Raw genomic sequence first — 25,229 nt, 5'->3', positions numbered from 1 at the left:
TTCACAAAATTGGACAGAATTTTGAGTATGAATGGCTGATGCACTTTATAATAAACCGAAAATAGATTTAGCTAATGCAAGCTACCATGAGACAGCAATATTGCAATGGGGGAGGGAGAAAACAACATGAGTCATGACGCCACTTTCACAATAACTAATACGAACCTGAAAGTGTGGGTTTTTACAGAAGTTGATGAATACGTCTTACTAAAGAATACCTTATATGGTGGCATTAGTAGCCATTGCACATGAAAGGCTTAGAAATACAATTAAAATATGTTTTTCATGTAAAACCTCTCTGGAGATCGATGAAGACCATTTTAAAAAAGGCTGATAGATACAGAGAGAGAAAAGGCTGTTTTATCATTTTGCCATTCGTTACTGCAAACGGTTTGGCATCATTGCGTTGTTCTTCATTTCCGAATGTGTGAATTCCCACGCGGACCGTGCGCTCATACGCAGTCAGGATCCCTTTATTAGATCTGATGTTAACCTACCTGTATCCAGTGTTACATGTGTATAGCACAGTAGAGAGGTAACTTTGGCCGCTCAGTATGTAGCTCCCATTCTCGATTTCCTGGGGTGCCTGGCACACCACTTTTTCACAGGTCGGAGGGGCATTGCTCCATACACCAGTGGCAAGGCAGGAGGCTTCCTTCGGACCAAGAAGGTAGTATCCTGCATAACATCTACAAGAAAGGAAAAAAAATACAACTTGTCATTTTTATAAAATATCTTCTCCTTATACGGATTAGTGAGCAATTTCAATACACTTTACTCGCTGCTGCCATTTAAGTTGTGCAATGAGATGCATGCTTACTCTATGATGTCTAACAACAGGATGCATATATTAAAAATGACCACAACATGTACATTACACATGTATAAGCCGCCCAAAAGGGCCACCTCTAACTTTCTGTCTGTTTCCATGCCCTACACAAACAACATGCAGGTGGAAATACAGCTTTGGAAAGCTCGGAGCCCTTCACCCGCCCCATTGCTGCAGCTGTGGAAAATACCACATATTCCTTGGAGATTGGTACTAGCTAGTACTTCATGCTCGTGGCAGCCCTTTCAACTAGTAACTCGCAAGTAAGAGCTTTGGCACACTTGCAAATCCTTGCTCTTGTTAGACCGGAAGTGGAATAAACATCCACGCTTCAGGGAGACTGAGCTGTTGTGCATGCATCACCCAGATAAATGTAACCATCTATATCAAATCGCTAAGCACGCTGAATAGCCCGCTACGGGTGTTGGATGAAGTGTACACCAAGAGGAAGCTGCACTGAGACACCCTTGTTCCTCCTCTATGGGCACTTTCCCGGTAGCAGCACTCATAGGCACTATCAGGGTGGCAATAGGAACTCCCAGGATCCTCCGGAGGAAGGCATTTTCTGCCAATCCTACTGAACTGGCATGGGGCTGGCTTACACCCCACACTCCGGTGAGACGGAGGGACGCAGGGCTCCCTTGTCACAATAAACTGTCCATGCCTTTGTAAGCAGGCCGCCCCTGTGCTTCCTGTTAAAGCAGATAAGCTCACTGGTTACCTGCTGCAGGGACAACATGCCTTACTTCACCTAATTAGAGTACGAATCAGATGCTTTAATCAGTGTGCCCAGACAATTATACTCCTCCAGTTGCAGAAGAGGATGCCCCTCCCACCCCCGAAACCAATGTTTAGGGTCCCTCCCCGTATGCAGGAATTTCGATTTTGCCACATTCGTTTTTAATCGTTTGCTCAGGCAACATTTTTCAAGATGAGTTTTCTGAGTAGGGCCATGTTGTCCACAACAAGAAAGGATGTGGTCTTCCTCGGTATGTGCATGGAACATCCGGTGAAGTTTCTACAAAAAAGCTGGTGACCGTATATGTATGTGGAGAATAAAAAGCAGCAGAGGAAAGACACAGCACAGCCGAATGCCTCTGCAAACTGGGAAAGCGTTGGCAGGGTTTCCATCAAGGCTATAGCGCACCATCGGGTCCATTAAGTGCCTACATTGTCCTCAAGACAGTGGGCACAATTCCAATGGCCCCAAGGGATTGTGAAAGAGTACTTCAGTTCACAGTGTCAAAGCCAAACATGTTGCAGTGTGCCGCTCTGCATTTTATATAACTCTCTCACTTCAGGCTTAATAACAACAGCTGATTCAGCCTCCAACTCTCTGATCTATACGCAGCATGGGACCTGGGCACTATAGTGCCATGGTGAAGCCACTCCTGAAGGTGTCTCAATTGAGTTTTAGTGTGCACCATAGTATATGAATTGACAAGAGGGATTTTGTGGTAGCATGTGGGGAGGGGAGGCCTTACTGGTCTCCTTCTTTAAATAGAGGAATACTAATTGTTTTTCTCCAGGAGTCTGGCATGGTTCCAGTGTCATCCTCCACGAGAAAGGTTCTCATATGTAAGTGGTTCTACCCATTGCAGTCCTGGTGCTTTGTTTCTCTTTGACGTTTCAAGAGCAGATATAACTTACAGGCAAACAAATAATGGTAATGTCATTGGCCCCTCTCCTGTTGCCATGCACAGCGGTACATGATCAAATCCTTTCGAACTCTAATGGAAGGTTGGGAAACTTGTTGACCTTAACATCAATGTAAGATTGACTGACAGTGTCACTGTTCCAGCAAGCCATTTAAAGAGTCAGGTATGGCAGGCCTCAGATGCAGCCCCTCGAGAACTCCACCCCCTCTCCCTCAACTCTACATCTATGGCCACGACTACATTCTTTTATGCTGCTTAGTTGCCTGACCGCCTGATGCCTACTAAACGGCAGATACATGATTTTTTGCTATGCATCAAAGAAACCCGTAATTCCCATTATGTTTAGGGGCTGTAAGAAAGTTGGCTGCTTTCACACGGATTGGGGTACACTTTGACAATGCCCTGCATCTTGACTTAGCAGCATTCAAATTATACTATACATCAAGGATGTACTTTTAAATTATCTCCGCTGTGCGCATTATCAGTTCCTGAGGCCTCCACAGCAAGGACCCCCTTTTAGTTTAATTTGAGGTCTGGAGTAGGGCCTGTCCTTTCTACTGCACCCACGAGGGGCAAAGGGGGTTAGGATCTGGCTCAACTATTCAAAATTACTTCTCTGTTTTATGATTATCCACATTCACTATCAGCCAGGAAGAAACTATCTCTTTGACTTGAGTATTCCCCAAAAAGCAATGTACTGGCAGCTGTGATGTTGGATTTAGTCCTACAGTTTATTATCCTGATACCTAGGCCAGTTTAGGGTCGTGACCTATCAAATTCACTATCATACATCCTTATACAAGTGTGGAATCTGACTGTCAGTCGACCGAAAGCTTGCAGACCTATTCTTGAATATTTGCTTAAAGGTAATATGATATGATATGGCATTTATAACGTGCCTATACACACGTGTTTCAAGGCGCGGCGAAGCAAGGGAAGGGGAACAGAGGGAGGACTTAGACAACGATCTTATTAGGCCAAGTGACATTGAGATTGCAGAAGTGCAGGGGATAGGGTAAGGGAGAAGTGCCAGGGGAGGGGGGCAGTGCTGTGCATGGGATCAAGCAATAACAAGAAGTGCGGCAAGCAGGTGGCAGGTCCAAGGGTAAGTGCAGACAGCGGGTGTCCAATAAATGCAGGTAAGGGACTGTAGGGTTACAGATACAGACCCAAGTACAAGGGTTGCCAGGAGGCAGTGCGGGTGTGCAACTGGGCAGGCAGAAACCTGGGCACGAAATCATAAGGTAGCCAGGTGACCAAGCACTATCAGACACGAAATCTGCAGGGGAGAGGAAGAGAGAAGGAAAAGCAAAAAGGAACGTCATGAGGTGCTTCCGGAGCCGGAGATGCTTTTCCTCAAGTTTCAGAGAGGCAGGGAGGCTGTTCCAGAGGGAGGCCCCATCTGAAGAAAGAGATCTACCCCCAACTTGTTGCTTGGAGAAGCGTCTGACCCTAGGGAGTTGGAGGTGGAGGAGCGAAGAGCCTGAGAAGGAAGGTATTTACGAAGAGAGAGTCGGAGGTATTGAGGACCTAGGCCCCAGAAGGCCCTGTGGGCAATGTAGAGGGTGTTGAACTTAATCCTTGCAGCCACTGGGAGCTAATGAAGAGATTTCAGCGCTGGAGAGATACGATCCCTGGGCTTGAGGCCAAGGACAAGTCTCGCAGTCCTGTTCTGGATGAGTTTCAGAGGGCGGAGAGTAGAAGCAGGCATATTTAGAAAGAGGCTGTTGCAGTAGTCCAGTCTAGAAATTACCAGAGCTCTAGAGACAGTGCGCTTATGGGGGAAGGAGAAGAAAGGAAGAATACCTCTGAGGAGGTGGCCGCAAAATTTATTTAACAGATCCAAAATTCTAGCCTTAATACACAACATAACTCGGTTGAGATTGATAAAATCAAGAGATATTCAGTAAGCAAGATCAATAGCTGAATATCGAACTGATGTTGAGACCCTTGAAATTCCATCAAAATTGATCTTAACATTGAAAACAGAAAGTTTTAGAATTATGGGTTATGATTTAATACCTTATACAGACCTGAGTAGTCAACTGAAGGCCGTGGCCACCTAATGTTTCCCAAAAGGAACATATTGGGGGAACATCTACAGTGTACAGTGTAAAAAAAGGATGGTATAACAAAACCCTTGAAATTCACTGAAAAAACGTTAGTTGAAGTTCATCTAAGTTTACCAGATTTAACACAGCAAAAGCAAACCCTTGAAATTCAGCGGATGTGGGAAGTCATGCCTAACTCAGTGTGTTCCTGTGGCAAAGCCCATGAACACATACACATTCTAAGAGAAGGAGTTCACAATGACTTTTTAGTGATGTGTCTCTTGTAACAGTGACTTCGACTGTGGGGGTAGTAAATGGCTTGCCCTTCAAAAGGTTCTCTTTTGTCAATCACTGCAGTGATAGAACAAGAGCATGCAACACAACCTCTAGATCATCCCATAGACCGCTTTCCTGTAACCATTGTTTCACCAACCACTCTTGCATAGGATGCATGCGCAAACGGGCGTGTGGCACAAGGTAAATGCAGGAAGCCATCATTCCCAGAAGGCGCATGGCTTTTCGCACGGTTAGCTAACAACCAACTTCATATTATGGGATTTTAAAAAGCATGTTTGGACCCTCTCATTGGAGGCAAAGACTAGGGTGTCTTGTGTTCGAATTGGCACCCCTGGAAATTGTTTTACTTGACTGGACACAAGACTGGATGTTTTCTCTTTGATTGAGAAACCTAATAGAAAAAGTAGATTGACTGTCTGCTGAGTGTTTTGTAATCACATTTGAGGTGTGTCCACTGTTATTAGACAGTCATCTAGGTAAGGGTACACTGGAATTGACTGCTGGCGCAGGTGTGCTGCTGCCATTGTGAGTACTTTTGTAAATACTCTTGGTACTGAGGCTATGCTGAAGGGTAACAGCTTGAATTGGCAGTGTGTGTCTCCTACCTTGAACCTTAGGTATTTCCTGTGTACCTGAAACATTGAAATATGAAAGTATTCATCTTTCATGTTTATTTATTTATTTGCATTTATGTTTTTTTGTTTGTTTTGTTTGTTTATTTGGTATAGCGCAAAACCAAACCCAAAGGGTAGCTGGGCGCAGACAATACAAGGATACTTGAGAACTTGGTTACAGGAAAATACAGTTATACAGTTCAAATTAGAAACAAGGTGCATGTACAAGCAAGTGCGAAAATACAGTTAAAGCTAGTTGACCAGAAACCAATTAATCTAGTTACAATCATCAGGGGTCTCTATAGCAAGTGGCAGTGGGGAGGTCGAGCTAAGTGTCATTGGAACGTATCCAGGTGAGGACTTTCCGCCTGAAGCTAGGGAAGGGTTGGTCCATTCTGAGATCAAGAGGGAGTCTGTTTCAAGTTTGAGCAGCTATGACCGGAAAACTGGAGCCGCCAGCTGTGCTCTTTTTGTATCTGGGCACCACTAAAGTATAGGCATTGGTCATTCTAGTGGGACGGTTTGAGATTCTCTTGTTGACTCTGTTTACCAGGTAGGGGGGAGCTATGTTGTTAAGACATTTAGAGGTGAGGGAGAGGGTTTTGAGGGCAATCCTGTCTTTGATTTTTAGCCAATGGATATTTGTTCTGGAGGTGGAGATATGAGCTCTATTAGGAATATTTAAAGCTACTCTAATAGCATTATTTTGGAGAGTTTGGAGTTTATCAAGGATATACTTGTTATATCCTGCATATAGAGCATTACAGTAATCCAGCTTGGATATGATGAGTGCATTAGCTAGTGTAATGCAGCTTGTTTCAGTTAGAAATGGTCTACATGCTCGGATCAATTTACAAGTATATGCAGTGGAAGATGCTAGTGAGTTAGTTTGTTTCTTGAAGGTGAGCGCTGAGTCGAGATAGACCCCGAGGGTTTTGACTGCAGGCATCACTTTGATGACATTATTGTCGATGTTGAATGAGGCATAGTTCGGGTCGAGTTTTTTGATGGCCAACTCTGAGCCGATGATCAGTAACTCAGTTTTGTCGTCATTCAAGCAGAGGCCGTGAGATGCCATCCATGCCTGAATGAGGAGATATATCTTATTTACTAAGGCCGTGTCTTCCAAGAAGTTGCCCGAAAGGGGGATAAGGATCTGAGTGTCATCTCCGTAATTAGTGTAGATGACACCCAGTCTGTCCAACTTGTCAAACAAAGGTTTAGTAAAGATGTTATACATCGTCGGAGATACACATGATCCATGAGGGACACCGCATGAAACTTGTGTGGGATCAGCGGCTGCTAGGGGGGAGAAGACTCTCATTGTCCGGTTTGCAAGGAAGGATTGTACCCAAGTTATGGCATCACTTGAAAAATGAGCAGCGGAGCTGAGGTGATTGCATAAGACTGTGTGATCTACAAAGTCGAAGGCCGCAGATAGGTCAAGGAGGAGTAGCATAGCTGATTTGCCATTGTCCTTCAACTCGTCAATTTGTGTCTTAAGATCAATCAGGGCTGTTTCAGAACCATGAAGGGGACGGAAGCCAGATTGATGTGAGCCTAGTAAATTGTTAGTTTCTAGGTAGTCCTGAATTTGCAGGTAAGCTACTCTGTTATAAAGTGCTCACACAGCCCAGGGACATCGAGGCGCTGTCACAGATTTTTGTTTTGTTGGTGTTGTCTTAGTTGCATATTTCTAACACGCTTAAATACCCAGAGGACCCGGGGATCAAACCTGTGTTGCTTCGTGTCGTCTTGTTTCCAAGGCGAGCACGTTGCCACTGAGCTATCCTCCCGGGAAATGTTCATTGTTGCCTTGTAATCCCCTTGTTTTAGAAGAGGGATTTCTTCCTGCAGCGTTGTCCTCCTGAATTTTTGTGGCTTGACATACGTGTTTGCAGGATGCAGGTCTAAGACAGGGCTAGATCATTTTTTCTGAAAAATGAAGGGATGCTCTTGAAACATTTTCCTTGATTTGGAGGATGGTGGCGGAGGTATTTCAGGAATTTTATTGAATATCCCTTGGCCATTGTTGTTAACATCCACTGGCCTGATGTTAAGCCCTCCCATACTTGGGCAAAAAGTTATGCAACCCCACTACCGGGGAAGCCTAGGAGGGGACCTGGAGTGAAACATCATTTGTTGGAGGGGGCAGCAAAGTCTCTAGAGACTGCAATTCTTCCCAGCATTGACCGATTTTAAAAACCCTTTGTTGACTGGTTTGATAAGGGGAAGACTACCCTTGAGGAGTGACCACGAGAATGCAGTGGACCCAAAACCAGACCTTGTGAACCCTTAGCTCCGAAATGAACAGTGGGTATTGAATCCCTGTTGAATAAAGGGTTTATTGAATATTTGATCTAGTCTAGTGTTTGCAATGTTTCAATTCTTTCTTCACGGTTTCTAAAGCATAATCTGCAGCCTTTCCAAAGAGGTGGTAATCTTCAATGGGCATGTTTACTAGTCTTGCCTTTGGTTTGGATTTAAATCCTGAATTACGAAGCCACGAATGGCGTTTGAGCAAGGTGCCCCGAGCTTTAATTCTGCCAGAGGTCTCTACTAAATTAAGGGTATTTTTCTTAGAATATGTTGTGCCACCTGCTTCCCTTGATTAGTCATTTTAAGTAACTGTGACTTAATTGGTTCAGGGACTGAATCAAGATGTACAAGATCCCATTGGGCAGTATTATAACTGGCAAGTAATGTAGAGTTGTTAGCTATACGAGTAGAATAAGCTCCAGAAGTAGATACTCTTTTGCTTAGAGTGTACAATCTTTTAAACTCCTTTTCCTGTAGTGCTTCAGCTTTGGGTAATGGTATGCCTGCTCTTTTCCTTTTTGTGGGGATGACAAGAGAACTTGGCATTACATGGCCCCTAATGTAGTGGTGGTCTGATGGTGCAGGCTTGTAAACTTTCTCAATTGGGTTCACTGATCATGTAAGATATGGTGTAACTAATGACAGGGCAATTCTCTTTTTAATTGACTGCAGAAAGGGTATTGACTGACTGCTTTCTTTTCATTTAGAATGTTGTGCACGCAATCAGTGTCCTCAACAGTCTCTTGAGTTTGGATCTTAAAATAATCTGTAGCTCTTTTCTGAAGATTGTTAAATAAGAATTGATCGTCAATGGGAGGAGTGTGACCTGGTGTATCACCAGGAGACAGTAATATTGTAATGTCTCGATTATCTGGGTCATAGTCGGTAGAATCATTAGAGTCATAATTCCAAGTCCCTTGGTCATCCTCAACCTGGTTTTGATAGTAAAGAGGATCTTGAGAGTCTTGTAATATGTTGTGTTGTGGTTGCTCAATAATGCCAATGATTTTATGAGTTCGAGAAGAATGAAGCTTGGAAGATTTAGCTTGGATTGTCTCATTTCTAATTCTAGGGTCTTTTGTCTTATTGGGTAACGTTCCTTAAATGAAACAAAGGATGAAACCTTATCCATTGTATCTTCAAAACCTTCCCTAGTTCTGTTTAGGGGTTTTGGGAAGCTGGAAAAACAATAGCTTCTGGATCTTCCCTTGATTGAGACATGGGTTAGGTGGAAAAACCCAGGTACCTCTTGTGGAAGATCTGCAGTGTCTTTGGAGTGTTCCTGAGATTTGTTTATGTGTTTCCTCTTGTTACTTGTTTCTTCAGATTTTTACATTTGTTTTGATGACCCCGATATATGTTCTGTCGAAGGGTTAGGTAGCACGGCAATCAGCTGCTGTTTAATTTTTTTCTCATGTGCTGGGTGTGAGAGTGGAAGTGCAGCGGGGTTGTGGCATGTGGAGTCGGTAGGCTTCGAGGGGCCTGCCACTACCATGTGGCCATCCTCGACACACCCATTGAAGGGCAGCTATAGGTTGTGTGCTTATGATGTTTGTGGTGTCTGCGTGTCTTTGTCACAAGGTTTTTCCCCCATTACAGTGTGCAGTGCCTGCCTTTTGGCGCTGGGGAACGACACGCAGGAGCTGGTAGGCTCCTCTAAAATTTCTTCGGGATCCAGTCTGGAATCGTTGCTGCAGTGGCCTCCCTGATCTGATTCGAAGGGGCCGGTGAGGATGTCAGACTCAGCCATCATTGCGTAGGCCATCCACCGCTTGTTGCGCCTCTTTTTCAGCGTCTTTGACCAAAATCGCTTGCATGATGCACAATACCTTTCTGGATGGTCGCGGGGTAGGCAGTGGTTAAACACTCGATGAATGTCCTTCCATAGGAATTTTCTGTTACACGACAGACAGAATATAAAGGGGGTTCTTTCCATTTTAAAAAATATGTGAAAAGGCAGCTAGATAAATGCAGTGAAAAAGGCAAGTTAAATGATGCATTCTCTAAGAGAAGGGAACAATACACAGTCCCTTCAATCTCCCTACAGCAAGGCCAAAGACTGGTGACGATTCGCTGAAGAATTTGGCAAAATCTGCAGTCAAAAGAAGAGTAATGTTGCTTGCCGAAACATGCGTCGAAACTGCGTCTGTCGAAAAGACAGAAGAGGTTTTACAATAAAGTTATTATTAATTTTAAAGTTGAAACGCTACAGTATCTGCATGGAAGCGACCAACCACGATGGTGGAACAAAACAATATGAGGGACCTTGGCGCGTGAAGGACCATGGGTACAGTACATGTTATACTAGGGATAGTATTACATACACGCCAAATGAGTGTGCCTTTTTCTAACTTCAAAAACAAGCTATGCAATACTCTGCACCTACCACTATATGTCGGCCTATGCAATGCATGTGATTCTAAGCGGATCCACAAGCCTCAGAAATGTATGTTTATTCACTAGAATAGGTATGGTGTAAGGTTTGCTTATGATAAATTAGATACATTAACATGAAATATTTAAATACGCATATATATGGTTTTAGTTTGAAAAAAATATATTAATTGTGTTGTTTCTATAGATGAATTTTATGTAAAATTATGTATGTACATTTTGGTTTTATTAAGATGTGTAACGTCTAATGTTTAAACTAAATCACATTTACAATACATTGGAATTCCTGTAAAATAAGTAAAAATGTGATGGTAGTATTGATTCATGTTCATAAAGCATCAATGACCCAATCAGTGGAGGCTGGTTCATTGTGGGCGCAGCACTGCTGCTTATCTATGCTGAATGCAAAGCCTCATGGCAGGTCAGCGAAAAAAGCATGTATGCGTAACTGCTCTCCCTGTATGAATTCATTTCAATACACTGCAGTAACAAATGATCACAGCGCATGTGTGCTTTAGTCACACGTCTCTGTCGCCCCATAAACAAATGCGTACAACTGAAGCAGAGAGAGTTTACAGGAATTGTCAATGCCGAAAATAAACCTTCACAGGGTGCTGACGTGACTGTGGCCAAGACGTGAACCAAAGAGGGAAAGAAGTGGTTTGTAGTGTGACGCCATTCTTTATCTGTAAATCGAGGTGGGGTCACATAGCTGAGCACACTCAGAGCGTGCAAAGTTGGGGTCAGGGAGCTGCAGCATATAACAATGTCCCAACTTTCTACTCGTCCCTAATGACAGGTATTTAGGGATTTTAAGCATAAACTGGGAAGAGGGAGGCAACTATGAAGCAACCTCAAAAAAAGTCAGTCCTATTAAAATTGGTAGATTTCTGAAGACACAGGATACGTCTCAACCACAGTCCAGCTTCTGATTGAAAAAGTGCTCACGCCGAGTCTCTGAATCACGTGCATTGTGACGTCTGTCCCTTTAAATTTTGAAGGGGAGTTCTCAGATCTGACTTACACTGATAAATATGAGGCAGCTAATGAAGGGGCAGGCATCCCTTGTAAGTGTATGACTGGTTTTGTTGCAGTGGAAAACGGAATCAAGCACAATGTACATTTTAAAAAGAATAAACAAAAGTGATTAAGGACACCCCGTGAAGAATTTTTATAGTTGCAAACTTTACTTGAGCATTCTTCCCTGAATCTATCTCTATGATGTATTATGAGCATTTTGGGCTTTTAAAAGGCAAAGCAAAATCCATAAACTCTCACACCTACTCATGGCTGTGCAGGTCTAGCAATAACCCATCAGTCATCCAAGACAATTTATGATAAGGCCATGCATTCCGTCATTATGTGCTTTAAATGATAATATTAGTAGTTAACATAATACATGTATACCACAAACTGCAAAGTATGTTGTTATCTATAGTTATTGCACCAATTTGAAACCTCCATATAGATTGAAGGCTGAGTCGGGCCTTCTTGTAGTTGGGACTCTTTCACACAGATCTCTGCAGCAGGCACTGCACCCACCATCCCATGAGCTTGAGTTCCTATAAACCAGTACACAAATAATGATAATGATACAGCACAAAATGTGATCATTTAATATCCAATCACTATGCCACACTTTGGTCATTAATCAGACACACAGCAATCTTAACAAATGTGTATTTATTTACATTGCATCAACTTTAAGACTGCTAATCCAGGATGCCAAGAACACTGCCATATAGCAAGGTGGGCAAAACCCTGGTTTGGTTTTAGAACTTCTGATAATAAATGATGATGCTATTCTAGGCCAGTCCTTATTCAGCCCCCAGAATGCCCAACTCCCTGTATAACTTGTGTCAATGTATGCTTTGCAGTTAGTGTTACTCTCTCAAGCCCAAGTCCTGACTTGTGCTCTTGAAGAGAGGGAGCTTCCTCTGACCAGATGGCATGATGTATATATCTGTAATCTTTGCTGGGTTCTAGCTCACTCTCACAACCTATTTACTCTATGAACTTGCAAGCCCAGTAAGGAATAGAGTTCCCCAGCTTGTGAATGGGAATGGTGCAAGCTCACAATGAGGTAGGTGTATTAGAAATGTGGCAAACCTATGTCTGCAGGTCCGGGACATACAGTGGTACATTTGCAAAGCTGTGGCTGGATCCCGCTAGGACTATTTGTCACGTTGAAAGTTCAGATGGAGGTACACAGGTAGAGTGCTGTTGGGAAACGGTCCTGGAATAGCAGGGTTACATTCAGATCATGACTGAGATAAATTGGCAAAGCTATTTACAGGTCCCAGTGCTCGAATGGTGGGTGGGGATCAGGGTTGCTTTATGATTGACGTATATTGTCAGAGCTGTTTCTAAGTCATGGCAGTGAAATAGTAGAGATTGTTGGTGGCTATTATTAAAGGGCAACCATCTTTTGACATACCTCTATGTGAGTCCCAGTACTGAAAGATCCAGCGCTGCTGCTCATAGGAATGACCTGCTGTGACAGAGTTGCATTTCCATTTCCTATTGGAATTGGCCACGACTGAGGCACACTGGAATAACTATGTAGGCATCAAGTCTCAGTATTAGACTGAAAAAGAGAGGCAGGAAGATTGCTGTGCATTGATGGAACTGTGCATGGGTTTCAGTTTTGGAATATGGCATGCTGCCAGGATTGTGTGTGAGACTCAGACTAAATATACCAAGATTCATACAGTATTCAAATAGGTCAGGCCCTGGCAGAGCTATGTATAGGATCAGGACCCTGTTCTGAAATACTAGGGGGTAGTATATGGCCAGATGGGTGCTTTGGCAGAGTTTTGTCTGGGTATGTGCTTCAATAGTAGGAAACCCAGGGGATAAAGATGCAATGGCAGAATCAAATATGCCTCACAGTACTGTTATTGTAGACTTTGTGTTAGTCAGGTGATAGGCATTGGTAGAGCAGTGTGTGAGTTAGAACAATTAGGAGGATGCGGCACAGGAATTGAGAATTGTAAGGAATATAGGAACCCCCCTGTTCTGGAATAGTGTGGGATTCTGCAGTTCACCCTTGATTTGAATTTGCAAAGCATTCTGTGTGCTTACAACAGGGAATATCCGAATGTGAAGGGTCAGGTTTGAATTACTGAGGCAGAGTTTTGTTTGGGAACCAAGAATGAAATATCAAGGTAGAAGGGGTTTATGACAGAAGTGCATTGGAATTCCTGTTTTTTATCCTGCTTGCTGGGGCAAGAAGGGGTGCTTATGATTAGGAGTTAGGGAGCAATAAAAGTGGTGGGTGGAGTACAAGGACTGAAGCAGACTGACGTAGGTTACATGTACTGATATGCCATTGCACCCCAATCATCCACTGATATAACTCGGTCATTAGTCAGATGTCAATATACTCACAGATGTTTTCTTTTAGAATCAAAGGCTACCACACATAGGGTTGGCCAACTTGGTGATCGTTTTAGCTGCCTGTCAAAGTGAAAACTGGATGACATTCACTAGGTTGTCTCATATACACATAATGTGAGGGGCTTTAGCAGAGGACAGGTTAGCATGAGGAACCTGGGGCACATCAGCATGAAGAGTGGGGAGCTTGCAAGGGGCAAATGGAACCTGCAAAGAGGTTGGGGTACTTGGACAGACACGTATATCATTAGCAGCATGGACAGCCAGGAGCTGACCACATACTTCGATGAGAAGCTTTTACATCATATTGCCTACAGCAAATATGCTTCGATGTTTGAAAATGGTACCGTACAATGCACAACTGGGCTCCATTTTCTTTTCAAATATTCTTCCAGTGAGTCCCTCCCCCTTTGTGTCCAATCACACAAATAAGGTCATTCATGCCTGCAAAGCCTTCCTCTCACCTACCAGTTGCATTAATCTAGCCAGAACACTAGTGCTTTCAAAAATTGACTACTGCAATACTCTCTTCCTTGGCACCACAGAGCGCAATCTGAACAAATTACAAGTGCTTCAGAATAATGCCCTCAGAGCGGCCTTGTGTATCCCGCAGCATTCGCACATCTCCAGCTTTAGACAAGATGCCCACTGGCTCCCTGTACGAGACAGAATCACCCTAAAATCTCTCGTCATCGTCCACAAATGTATTTCTAATGACGCCCCCCAAGTACCTGGCAGACAAGTTCAACAAACACATATTAGCCAGACCAACTGTATTCCCATTGCTTATCCATCCCTAAATTCTCCATAAAAAAGTAGGCGGCTCCAGCTTCCCAGTCCTAGCTGCCAAGCTATGGTATGCTATACTCATGAACCTTAGAGCTGAATCATCCTTGTGGACTTTTAGAGCAAAAACAAAGTCCTGGCTTGCCAACAAGAACTCTCCCACTGTCTGACACACTAACCAATGTATTTCTTTTCCTAAGTCTGCCACTCAACCACCTTGTAACCCGGTCATTTTCCCTTACTGTTATGTTTTTCTTGTATGTCCATAATCTGCTGTAACTTGCTCTAAGTCTCTGGCGCTCAGTTACCTCAGGGTTCGGCGGACGGTATAAATAAAGAAACTAAACTAACTAAACTAATCTTGGAAAGGCTTATCAGTGATAGAATGTACTGGTAGTTACGCCCCACCTGTTTTAAATGTCACCAGCCACCACTGAACCCAACGTTGTTCCAGCTAGGTTTCCAGAGTAAACTGGGATGTTTTTTGCTTTTGGTCTATCTTCAACCTGACACTAGGTACACAGCAGATTTAGCATTTTCAAAATGTTAGGCAGTAGTATGTAATCTAATGTTGATGGATCTTGTATTATAGTATGACTTTGTTGCAAGGTTCTGTACAGAGAGGGAAAGGGTATATGTGTTACCTGAGGTGTTAATGTGTGCACAATTAATTGCATAATGTTATTGTTTGGGGCAATAGATTACATTCAGTGGCTGTAAGAAAAAGTCTTTGAATGGTTGGAGACAAGATTTTACCTTGAGGGTTGTAAGTGAGTGTGTCCACTTTCTGTGCTGGACAAGACACAACACTAGTTGCACAGGATACATCATAGGATTCTTTAGAGGCAGGAGATTATATCTAGTGGGTACACCTGAGTCTGCCAACAGTTTTTGATGGACAAGACAAGATATAAGTGGCTGAAAACATGTATTAGAATTGTTTGGAGGCAAGACATACATTCAGAGGTTCTAACAGAGTGTGCCAAATAATGGTAAGGATGAGGCAAAATACAAGTTACAAACAAAAAATACTACTTATCAAGAAGTAATCATAGACTTATTTGGAGGCAGATTACATTTTATGGCTAGTACTAGGGGGCATCTTTTTTTTTTAAAGATGAGATAAAAATACTACTGGTGAATAAAACGTCTTAAAATTGTGTTGTGGCATAAGACACATTAAAAGGTTGAAACTGCATGCACCAACCTTCTCTGACCAAGAATACCAAGCACATATTGAGAATACAAATTCTTAGAATTGCTTGGTGGAAGGAGATTACATGAAATTGTTGTAACTGAGCATGACAACTTCCTGTAAAAGTTTATAGAAAAAAAATAGTTTTGAAGTGAAAATCATAGAATTGCTAGGAGACAGGTAATTTCATTCAGTGGCTCTAAATGACCATGCTTATGTTTGTGACAGATGAGACAAAATACTTTTTCCACATAGAACATCATTAAATTGTTGGATGAGTCAAAATAATGTCTACAAAAATTTGTGATGAGATATAATAATTGCTTTAAGGAAACATTCTTGGAATTGTTTGAAAGCAGGAGATAACATTCTGTGGCTGTAACTGTGCCAACAGTTTTTGACGGATGAGACAAAACATTAGCTTTAAATAAAACAAATTACAGACTTGTTTGAAGTTAGGTGATTACATTCAGTGGATGTGAATTAGTTAGCCAACTCTTTTGAGAAGAACAAAACAAAATAATAGTTGTAGTCATTTACTATGAGACAAAATACAAATTTTCCAAATCAAAAGAAATCATTTTAGAGGCATGAAGTTATATTTAATGAATGTATCTAAGTGTGCCAACATGCTATGACAAAGAAACTAAATACTAACTGTGAAGATGTGTGATGAAACAAAAGACTAGTTGCAAACAAACATGTATATATTTGTTTGGCGGGAACAGGTTACATCCAGTGGCTGCAACTACATATGCCAACTATTTGTAACGGATAAGACAACATTCTAGTTCCAAAGGTTTGTGATGAGATAAAACAATAGGTGTGAAGACAAGTTCTTAGAATTCTCCTGAGTCAGGAGATTACATTCACTGGATATAGCTGAGTCTGCCAACATTTTGAGATGAACGATACAAACACATTTGCAATTCATTTTGATGATCTGAAATACTGCATGCAGAGATACAATCATAGAATTGTTGGCAGCATCATGTTACATTAAGTGATTATAACTGAGTGTTCCTACTTTTTGTGACAAAAATAGAAAAATGTAGTTATGAAGAATCTTAGCAAGATAAATAGTAATTGCAAAGAACATTTTACAATTGTTTGGTGTCATGAAATTACACTCAGTGGGTGTAACTATGTGTTAGAAATATTTGTGATGGATATGACAAAATATAAGTTGTGAAGAAAAGAATTGTTGGAAGTAGCAGATTATATTCAGTGGTTGTAACAGAGTACATACGTTTGTGAAAATTGGGGTGACAGATTACATCCTCTCTCTGTAGTTGAGTGTGTCTTCTTTTTGTGAAGGATAAAAAAAGTATTATTTGCCAAGATATGTGGCAAGGCAAAACCCTGCTTAAAATGAAAACGTCATAAATATGTTTGTGGCAAGGGAGTACATTCAGTGGCTTTAACAGAATGTACAACACAAGTGGTACAATCAGAATGCTAGTAGAACTATAGAGCAGAAATTTGCAATACCTTAATATGCCACTTAGAGGGGGAGGGTATGTGGCTAGTAGGGGTTTTACATCGGTCACATAAAAAATAGAGGTGCATGCTCAGGTATTGTAGAAAAAGGAAGAGGGGGATCACTGCTAATGGTTCAGAAGAGGAAGAGTGCAGGTTGTGACAACTAATGGGTGTGGGGGAACAACACAAACTGCAGAGAAGCTTAATGAGTCTGGAGAAACAACACACAGTGTACAAGAGCAGGATATTGGAAATTCCTAGTCTCCATCACCACACACATTCAGTGGGTCTGTGAATAATGATGATAAGCTAGATACATAATATGAAAAATGCAGCTGTTACATGTGATTCTCGAAATAAATCACAGATAACGAGCAGGGGAAGGGGAATGTCACAGGTACAGTGATGGGTGGTAAAGACAAGAAATGTTCCCCATGTGTTCATTGTCTTTCATTATGTAAGATTTGAAAGTGCAAAACATTACGACGAAGCCAGAACACCACCACCCTTTGTGATCAGTAGTAGTCTTTTCAGACCATGAAAAACGAATGTTTGGAGTTTTCCCATTGAGGGCAAAGATCAATAACACCTCAGCAAGAATACTGTGTGTCAGAGAAGCATGGGACAAACTCAGTTTCATGTACACGCCTGGGATGAGCACATAAGTTACATTTACACCAACATCAGATTATTGGAGAATGACTATATCCTTTGTCGGCAAGACTGTTAACTAAATGTTTCTTTGGGGTGTTTCTAGCAATCTCACTATGTTTCCTGCACCTTGTGTATCATTGATTTACTTTTGTCTTGATTTCACACAAATTCAATGTAGTCTAATACAGGTGGACAACCTCATTCCTGTTCGCCCTCCTCTAGAGAGTCCCCTTATTTGAGAGACCTACATCATTATGACAACATATCCATCTTTTAATGTTATTATTCCGTATATTTTTGCATGACATTTTTATCTTTGCACATGCCACTATGTCTACTCTGAGCATGTATTGTGACCATTCTGCACTGTTGTGCTTAGTACGCACCACTTTGGACCTTTGGAGATCTATTTGGTCCACTTAGGGACTACTGGCCAGCAGGTAGGCATTTATTTAAATTATTAATATCTTTATATTTTGATTACCTTCGGATGGATATTTTTTAACATTTCCACATGATTTCTGACTCCACTCGACTGGTTTTATGCATTATGGAGCTACATCATTGTTTGGACGTCCCAGAACTGAGACTCATACAGGATTTAATAAAATAGTGAGTTTACCTCCAGTTCTAGATCATCTTGTCGACATGCACATCACTTAATGCACTTGCCAACCTATACTAGGTATATTGCTTTAAAATACATATAAACTACTTGAACCACAACTTTTGCCATGCGCTGTGTTTTGTTTACATTAGTGACATCACAGCCATCATTACGGCGTGATGTCATCACGTTTCTGCAAATTGTCACATTTTATGGTGGTCAGCACCACGGTGTCCTCTTCCCGTGGAGATAGCAGCAGTTCACCGAGGCATGGTTGGAGGTAAGTCTTTAGGGGTACAGGATCTGCCCCCCTCTTATCTGACTTAGTTTACATCTTTTTACACATGTTCGTGTTCTTCACAGAAGTATAGCATTGGAGGCAGATGGAACTAGATGACAACTTTGTGTACAGTCCCACGCTGACCCTGGGGGTAAGCAGTTGGAGTTTAATACTTACAATGAATTATGGTTGCAGTTCATTTTTTCACTTGCTCAGTTAGCATCATAGCTACACTCCAGCTATAGAGAGAAGATGTCTCTCAACTCACTGTAAGGCACTCCTTGAGGGCGGTACCCAGATAATACCTTGACAGTTCACCTGTGTGAGGTGAGTGACATTTAGTTTTTAGTTGAGCGCAGAGTTTTATAAGGACATCCATCAGATAGATTCTTAGACTGGATTCATATCTCATTTTAGGGTTTCTGCATAAAAAAGAAGACTTATCTTTGCAGTATCTTGTATGCTCTTAACTGACAAGCTTTTATCCTCGTGATGATGGACACTTGTTGAGGTACTACACCAATGTCTTCAATTTGTAAACAAATGTTTTGCACCATAAACTGATAGTTCAGATAATTTATTATCGACTGGGATATTAATTGTGATGACATTGATTAATGAGGTCTTTTGTGTTTTCTAACATTGACTTAAGATCACAACTACAGTCCAGATAGATTCTGATGCACCAATATGTGCAAAATATGTGCAATTTGACTTTTGAATACATGTGAATAAACAATTACTGTTTCAGCAGAATATGATTTACATGCTGATAATTATGCATTATTCGAAGAAATTAATATATGTTATTGATGATTTTCTAGATTTATGATTACTTGATGACCCCTGATGAAGAGCTATTGTCTCAAAACGTGTTGGGTCACACTTTTGCTGATGGAATAATAGCTTTTTATTTGAAAAGTACTGTGTAATGCCCCGTTTATTGACATACAGACACTTATTTTGTTCGATATTTAATAATTGCATCAACTTGATGAATGAGATACGAAAGACATGTATAACTGTTTTGCTTGTTTGGTAAGCCTGTGATAGAGTGCAGGGGATGGGAGTTCTCTCACTTTATGGAACTTTTTCAGTTTTTTTGATGTTTTTGGTCCATTTGCCAGGACCAATCATTCTCCCTGCACCTTAAGCTATATTTAACTATTATCTTGACACTTAGATTCATCATTCATTACGTTATCATCACTGTGGATGTGCACTGTGGTCATTTTGCATAAGCACAGAAGTCCTCAAGTAAAGCTCTCACTCCAGGAGCCAATCACCATCCCAATCCCAGTTCATACTGTCTGTCATACTGTCCTCTTAGAAAACATTGCTAGTGTACCAGAATGGTTCCTGATGCCGAGCCCAAACTCTACCTTCCACAGTGACACCCATTTGCACTGTGTCAGTGTGATGAAGGTGTTTGAGTCTGGACCAAAATGTCACAGGTTGTATGACAGAGTATGCTTACTAATGTTGCTTCCCCGGCCAGCCCACATTGCTTCCCAAGGTTGTTCATCGGAGCAGCAGGTGCATTCAGTTATGCTCTGCACAATGGTAAAGATGGCAACACCTACAGCTGGGCGTTTCACTGCAGACAATAGGTCCACTATCCTCACTACCCTACTAACTGGCAAAACCATTCTGCTTGCTTGCTTTGAACAAGTCCTTAAACTTGTGGTGACATGATTCATCACAAATTGCCAGCTGGTGAAGGACATGTTTGCTGTGGCACAGAAGATCTTCTCAAACTAGCCAGGCCTAGCGTAAGATATGTGCTGAAGCTGTTACAAGTGAACCAACGTTGCTTTCAACACAACTTGAAGACTGCTATGCCACGCACTGGAATTTTACTGTGCACATGTTGGACAGATGCAGTTAAATTTGCAATGCCATTACAGATTGTTGCAACAGCCACTAAGGACTATTCTATGGGGTATTCTTTATGCCTAGAGACTGTCATCTTCTGCCTGATGTTTGTTGTGTTCTATGTCCTTTTGAAGAGTACATCAAGTATGATAGCCAGCACAGTGCATCACTCAGTTAATTACTGAAAAGTTGATTCCTGTTATAACTTCAATCTGTCCAAAATTATATGGCACCCATGATTATCATGTAAGGTGGACACAATGCAACTAGTGATGGATGTACTCCTAGCTAACATGGCTATCCACACACAACTCAATGAAATACATGGATCATTTTTGGTGTAATTCTACTCACATTCCAAGTTCAAAATGGCTGATTTTCAGCCACATGTGGTGATTGAGAACTATGAGAAATCAGCAAAATGATATAAGGTTAAAATGTGCAAAGATACACTCATGAGGCAGGTGCACATTAATGCATGTGAAGAGCAGAGGCATCAAGAAAGAGCAAATAGGCATATCTTGACACACACAGAGGTCAAGTGCATGTTCTTCTTCATCGGCAGGAAGTATATTCTCCTTGCAGCCTATACCACCTGTGCCATATGTACTGATGATAGTGTTAGTCTGTAGATGGTGCGACTGTGACATGATTGATTGATTTATTTATTTATAGAGCGCCTTATACCAAGGCACTGAGTGCACTCATCTTGCAATCATGTGTCCTTACTCCAAATCGATCTACAAGAACATACAGTGAATCGTCATCAGTTTAGATGGCTGATGCTTAACTACTTGAAGTATCTCCCACAGCTAGGGTTGATGATCCACTACAGTACTGATGTAGCAAGATGTCCACATAGCCAGCAGCACATTTCAGAGTAGCCAAAGAGCTCAAAAGTTGCCATCCCACCTCTGAAGTCAGAGTGATTTTTTAGTGCAGCTGGGGCTTGTGTATCTGACTGCAGCAGGCAAACTTGCTGTACACCATGTTGAACAATTAACATTCATTAGCTCCAAAGACGAAGACTTGCTGTCCCATTCAATTCACACACACAGAAGAGGAGCAGGGTTGCTAATTTAGACCTATGCTTGTGAAAAATATAGCTCTAGTGACTGACTGCTGGTGACTGTAATGTCATGGCAAGATGCTATAAGCATTTGTGCAACTCTTGTCCTGAAGTCCTGTTCCGGATTGTTGATAATCACAGTAGTGGAGGAAGAGCCACCTTTCAATGGGGCAAAGAGCAGCCTTAAGATTTTATTTTGTTCTCCCACTACACAGGGAATCTTCACGTTCTCTCTACTGAACAAGAGCCATCAACTTGAAAATGTATGATGTTCATCCTGCTGAATTATAACTGCTAACATAAGATGTTTTCGGGTTTCTTCTGATACATGAGATTCACCACCATGAGAATTTATCAGGTACTCCCTGCTACACGAGAGCTGTCAGTATGAGAACCGCTCATGTTCTCTCCACTATAGGAGATACACCCTCATATAATGTAATGTAAACATGCCTTACATAGGATAGGGGACTACTGTCATGTATTCAGCATAGCTGCACAGTGACCTACAACAAAAGGGGATTTGTTGTTAGTGAGACAGAGGGAGAGAAAGATGAGTTGTTGAGAAATGCAGGCCAGAAGTACTTAAGTCATGGGTACCAACGTATTTCTATGTGGTTTGTGTCATGTGTGGATGTGTTACATCCAGTGGGTAGAGTCCAGAAACCATTTATTGTAAGTCACAGTTGTGAGCATGGGTTAGCCCCTAGCGGAGGAGGGGTCATAGAACTAGAGTTGTGTGCATTGGCATTACTTTTCTAGTGTGGTTACTTTATAGGCATATCAGTGACATGTGTGAGGGTTGACTGTGTTACTAGTAGAGGTGGTAAATGAGGCACTTAGTGCAATAAAGGAGGGAATGACCTTGTGTGGACTCTCATTAACTGAAATCTCTAATGTTAGTTTGTTGTTTGACATGCTTGGACATTTTGCTGAATTATTGTCCATAAAGATGAATAGTTCTTACCTCCCTGGCTCGGTTTAATGGGGGCACAGTGTGATTGACCTGACTGATCTCCTGAATCATTTTGATGGGGCATTGTGTGTTGACCTGTTAGAACAAAACTTCCTTTTTGCAGCTTTCATTTTGCTTTTTTTTTACTGCTGATCTGACTTATTGGCAGCAAGCAAAACCTTCTGTTGGGAGGCTTTTGAATACGTCATCTATGGCTTCAACCCCTTCCGCGGCCCAATACCGCACAGATGAGAAATGCTACTCACTCAGGCAACTGCAACGCTCTTATCCCAGGCAGATACAGCAGGACATAGAGACATGTGAAGCGGAAGATGGCAAAAACAGTCAAACTAACGTTGTAACTGTAACAAGAGCATGCATTAGGCATGAAGCACATATGCACTCCACATGAAGAACACGTACAATAGGGAATATATGCATTTTTAAATGAAGAATATTAACATATTATCCACAAGACATGAAGAACACTAACATAACCAATGTATACGCTGAATGCATCATGAAAGACCCGCAAATACCGCTCACTAACATAAAAATAAAACAAGTACAATGGGCAGCCATCGTCTTCAAAATGGGAGCTGCAGCATGCTTTTAAATAAATGAAGGCCTCACGACTTCTAGAGAACTCAAAATGCAACATCCCCAGAAATACAGACCTGTGCAGAGCTCAGACAGAAGCTGATAAGTGCCAAGGCTAAACTGAAATAAGGGAGGACTTGAATGCTGAGGCCAAGGCACACAATAGTAAATCCCAAGACGCAAGCAGCATACTGTCAAATCAATTAAAGTTTATAAAAAGTTCAACCGACCTTTAGCCACGTGCAGTCAAGCTAGAAGCCAAAAGACTCCATGAAGAATAACTCAAGAGTGTCTCCATTGGTAAAAGAAAACATACCTTTTCACATCAATATTAGCTAAATTCCCAATAAATACAGGATACATCTATTTCAGACAGGGGTCCACTACACGTGGCCCAGAATTGGAAACCACTGTCTATTCATTAGAGGGAAACACAGATAGGACAGCTTTCGTACTATATACACAGATACACGAGACGCCATACAAGGCCAAGAACAAAGAGGGCACCGTGGCTCATGGCCTAAGAATGAGGGGTGGTAACTTAGTTATTTGAACAAAGGAAAGTCCATGGGCCTCTCTCCCTCTACTACCTGTCTGTCTCATATCTTGATGACCTGTCAAGTGTCCAAGGTTGGTTAGTAGAAAGCAACCTACTAGAGTCCCTGGTGTTAGGCCACCCATGAAGTGGCATGCCAACCATACCTTTATAAAAATAGAGGTGGTCCTAGGCACAGCAATCAGATAGTTAAAGCCTAATGGAAAGTTTAACACATACAGGACCTCGTTCTAAGTTTGTCGGTCTGGACACAAGGGTACCGGTAAGCTTACCGTCACCCTTGTTTCCGGACAGGCATACTAAGTGTTTGTCTACCGTAGCCGCTGTGCCCGACAGGTTTGACCCTGCCGGGTGCAGCAGTCACGGTAGGCAAAGGCTTCAGGGAAGCACCAGCACCCTTAGCAACAGTGCTGGTGCTTCTGTGTCCCCACTTCCATAGAGTCACATCGGACTCTTTGGGAATGGGGACCTACAATTTACCAGCGCCTGACTTCCCGGGTGCTGGACTCGCAAAAAGCCAGTGGCACAGCAAAGTCAGGTGCCAGTAAATTATTACGGGTCTGGTGGTAACCCACCGATAGCACCGGCAGGGTTGCCGACGGACCTGTAATGAGGCCCATGAGTCTATATGTTCACAATCCCACTAACCTATCCCCATTACCTCTTTGGTTTTGTAAAATGATAATCTGATGTCACAACGGTAATGATACAACTTTGTAACAAAACTAGCGTGTGATCATTTGAAATACTAGAGTGGCAATATTTTGATGCTTGTATGCTGTCTCTGCTTTTTTTGATTGATAGTTACACTGGATTTTACTATGCACTTTGTCTACTTCGTCTTCGAGTCTGGTTTGGATTGAGTCCAAGTCCTTGGGTTTATTCAGGACTTTGTTGGGCCGTCGTAACACTTTCGCTTTACTTCCCTTGCTTTGTGCTCATATAAATGTGGAAAATGATCAGTCCGTAAAATTATCAGTACAGGGACACTAAGCCCCACATCATCTTAAAGTTAAGTGTGGTTTGGATACTTTACCCTTATAACCTTTTCCTTTGTATATTTGTGGTTACAAAGACAATGTGTCCAGAATGGGTTAGTGGCAGTGGATATTTTTCTACCGTGTTTTTAACTTTTTACACATGCACTTTTGCATTTTACCGCATAATGTTATAATGAAAATCATATTGTTTAAAATGGACGTGCCATGAGAATTTCCCAGGTTGTCCTTTGGCCTTTTTCCTGCCATCTTTGTTCCAAAATTGCCATATATGGAAAGCCCTTTTCGGAGCAAAGCCTCTGCTTTCCTGGGCAAAGGGGGGTCTGTGTGTGTGTGTAGCTGCATGTGGGGGAAGGGACTTTCTGTTCTGAGTCCACATCCATGTCCCTGAGTGATTGTTGCTGGGCAGAATGTTTGCCCAGTGGCCGTCCATTACTGAACATTCCCAGCCAGCTTGAATTGTGCAGATCCTTACAATTGGAGGACCTGTTGGTGACTTCAGTCCAAATACTGGATGAAAAGAGGACAGCCATTTGACAGATCAACATTGAAGCCAAGACCCCCATAAAGAAAAGCATTCCACTGAAGACACAAAGACATTTGTTGCAGCTGAT

At 42.0% G+C, this 25,229-nt stretch overlaps 1 protein-coding gene across 2 annotated transcripts in view; it reads right to left on the bottom strand.

The window, feature by feature from the left end:
- Positions 1–25,229, bottom strand: part of SVEP1 (sushi, von Willebrand factor type A, EGF and pentraxin domain containing 1) — a 1,471,106-nt gene that overhangs the window by 202,974 nt on the left and 1,242,903 nt on the right. For both annotated transcript variants that reach the window (XM_069630907.1, XM_069630908.1), the window contains one exon: positions 498–689. In XM_069630907.1, coding sequence (XP_069487008.1) covers positions 498–689 — 192 coding nt within the window. The remainder of the gene's footprint in view (positions 1–497; positions 690–25,229) is intronic.

Source organism: Ambystoma mexicanum, chromosome 6q, assembly GCF_040938575.1.
Source record: "Ambystoma mexicanum isolate Mex_15411 chromosome 6q, UKY_AmexF1_1, whole genome shotgun sequence".
Classification (NCBI taxonomy): domain Eukaryota; kingdom Metazoa; phylum Chordata; class Amphibia; order Caudata; family Ambystomatidae; genus Ambystoma; species Ambystoma mexicanum.
This window is presented reverse-complemented; position numbering and strand designations above follow the sequence as displayed.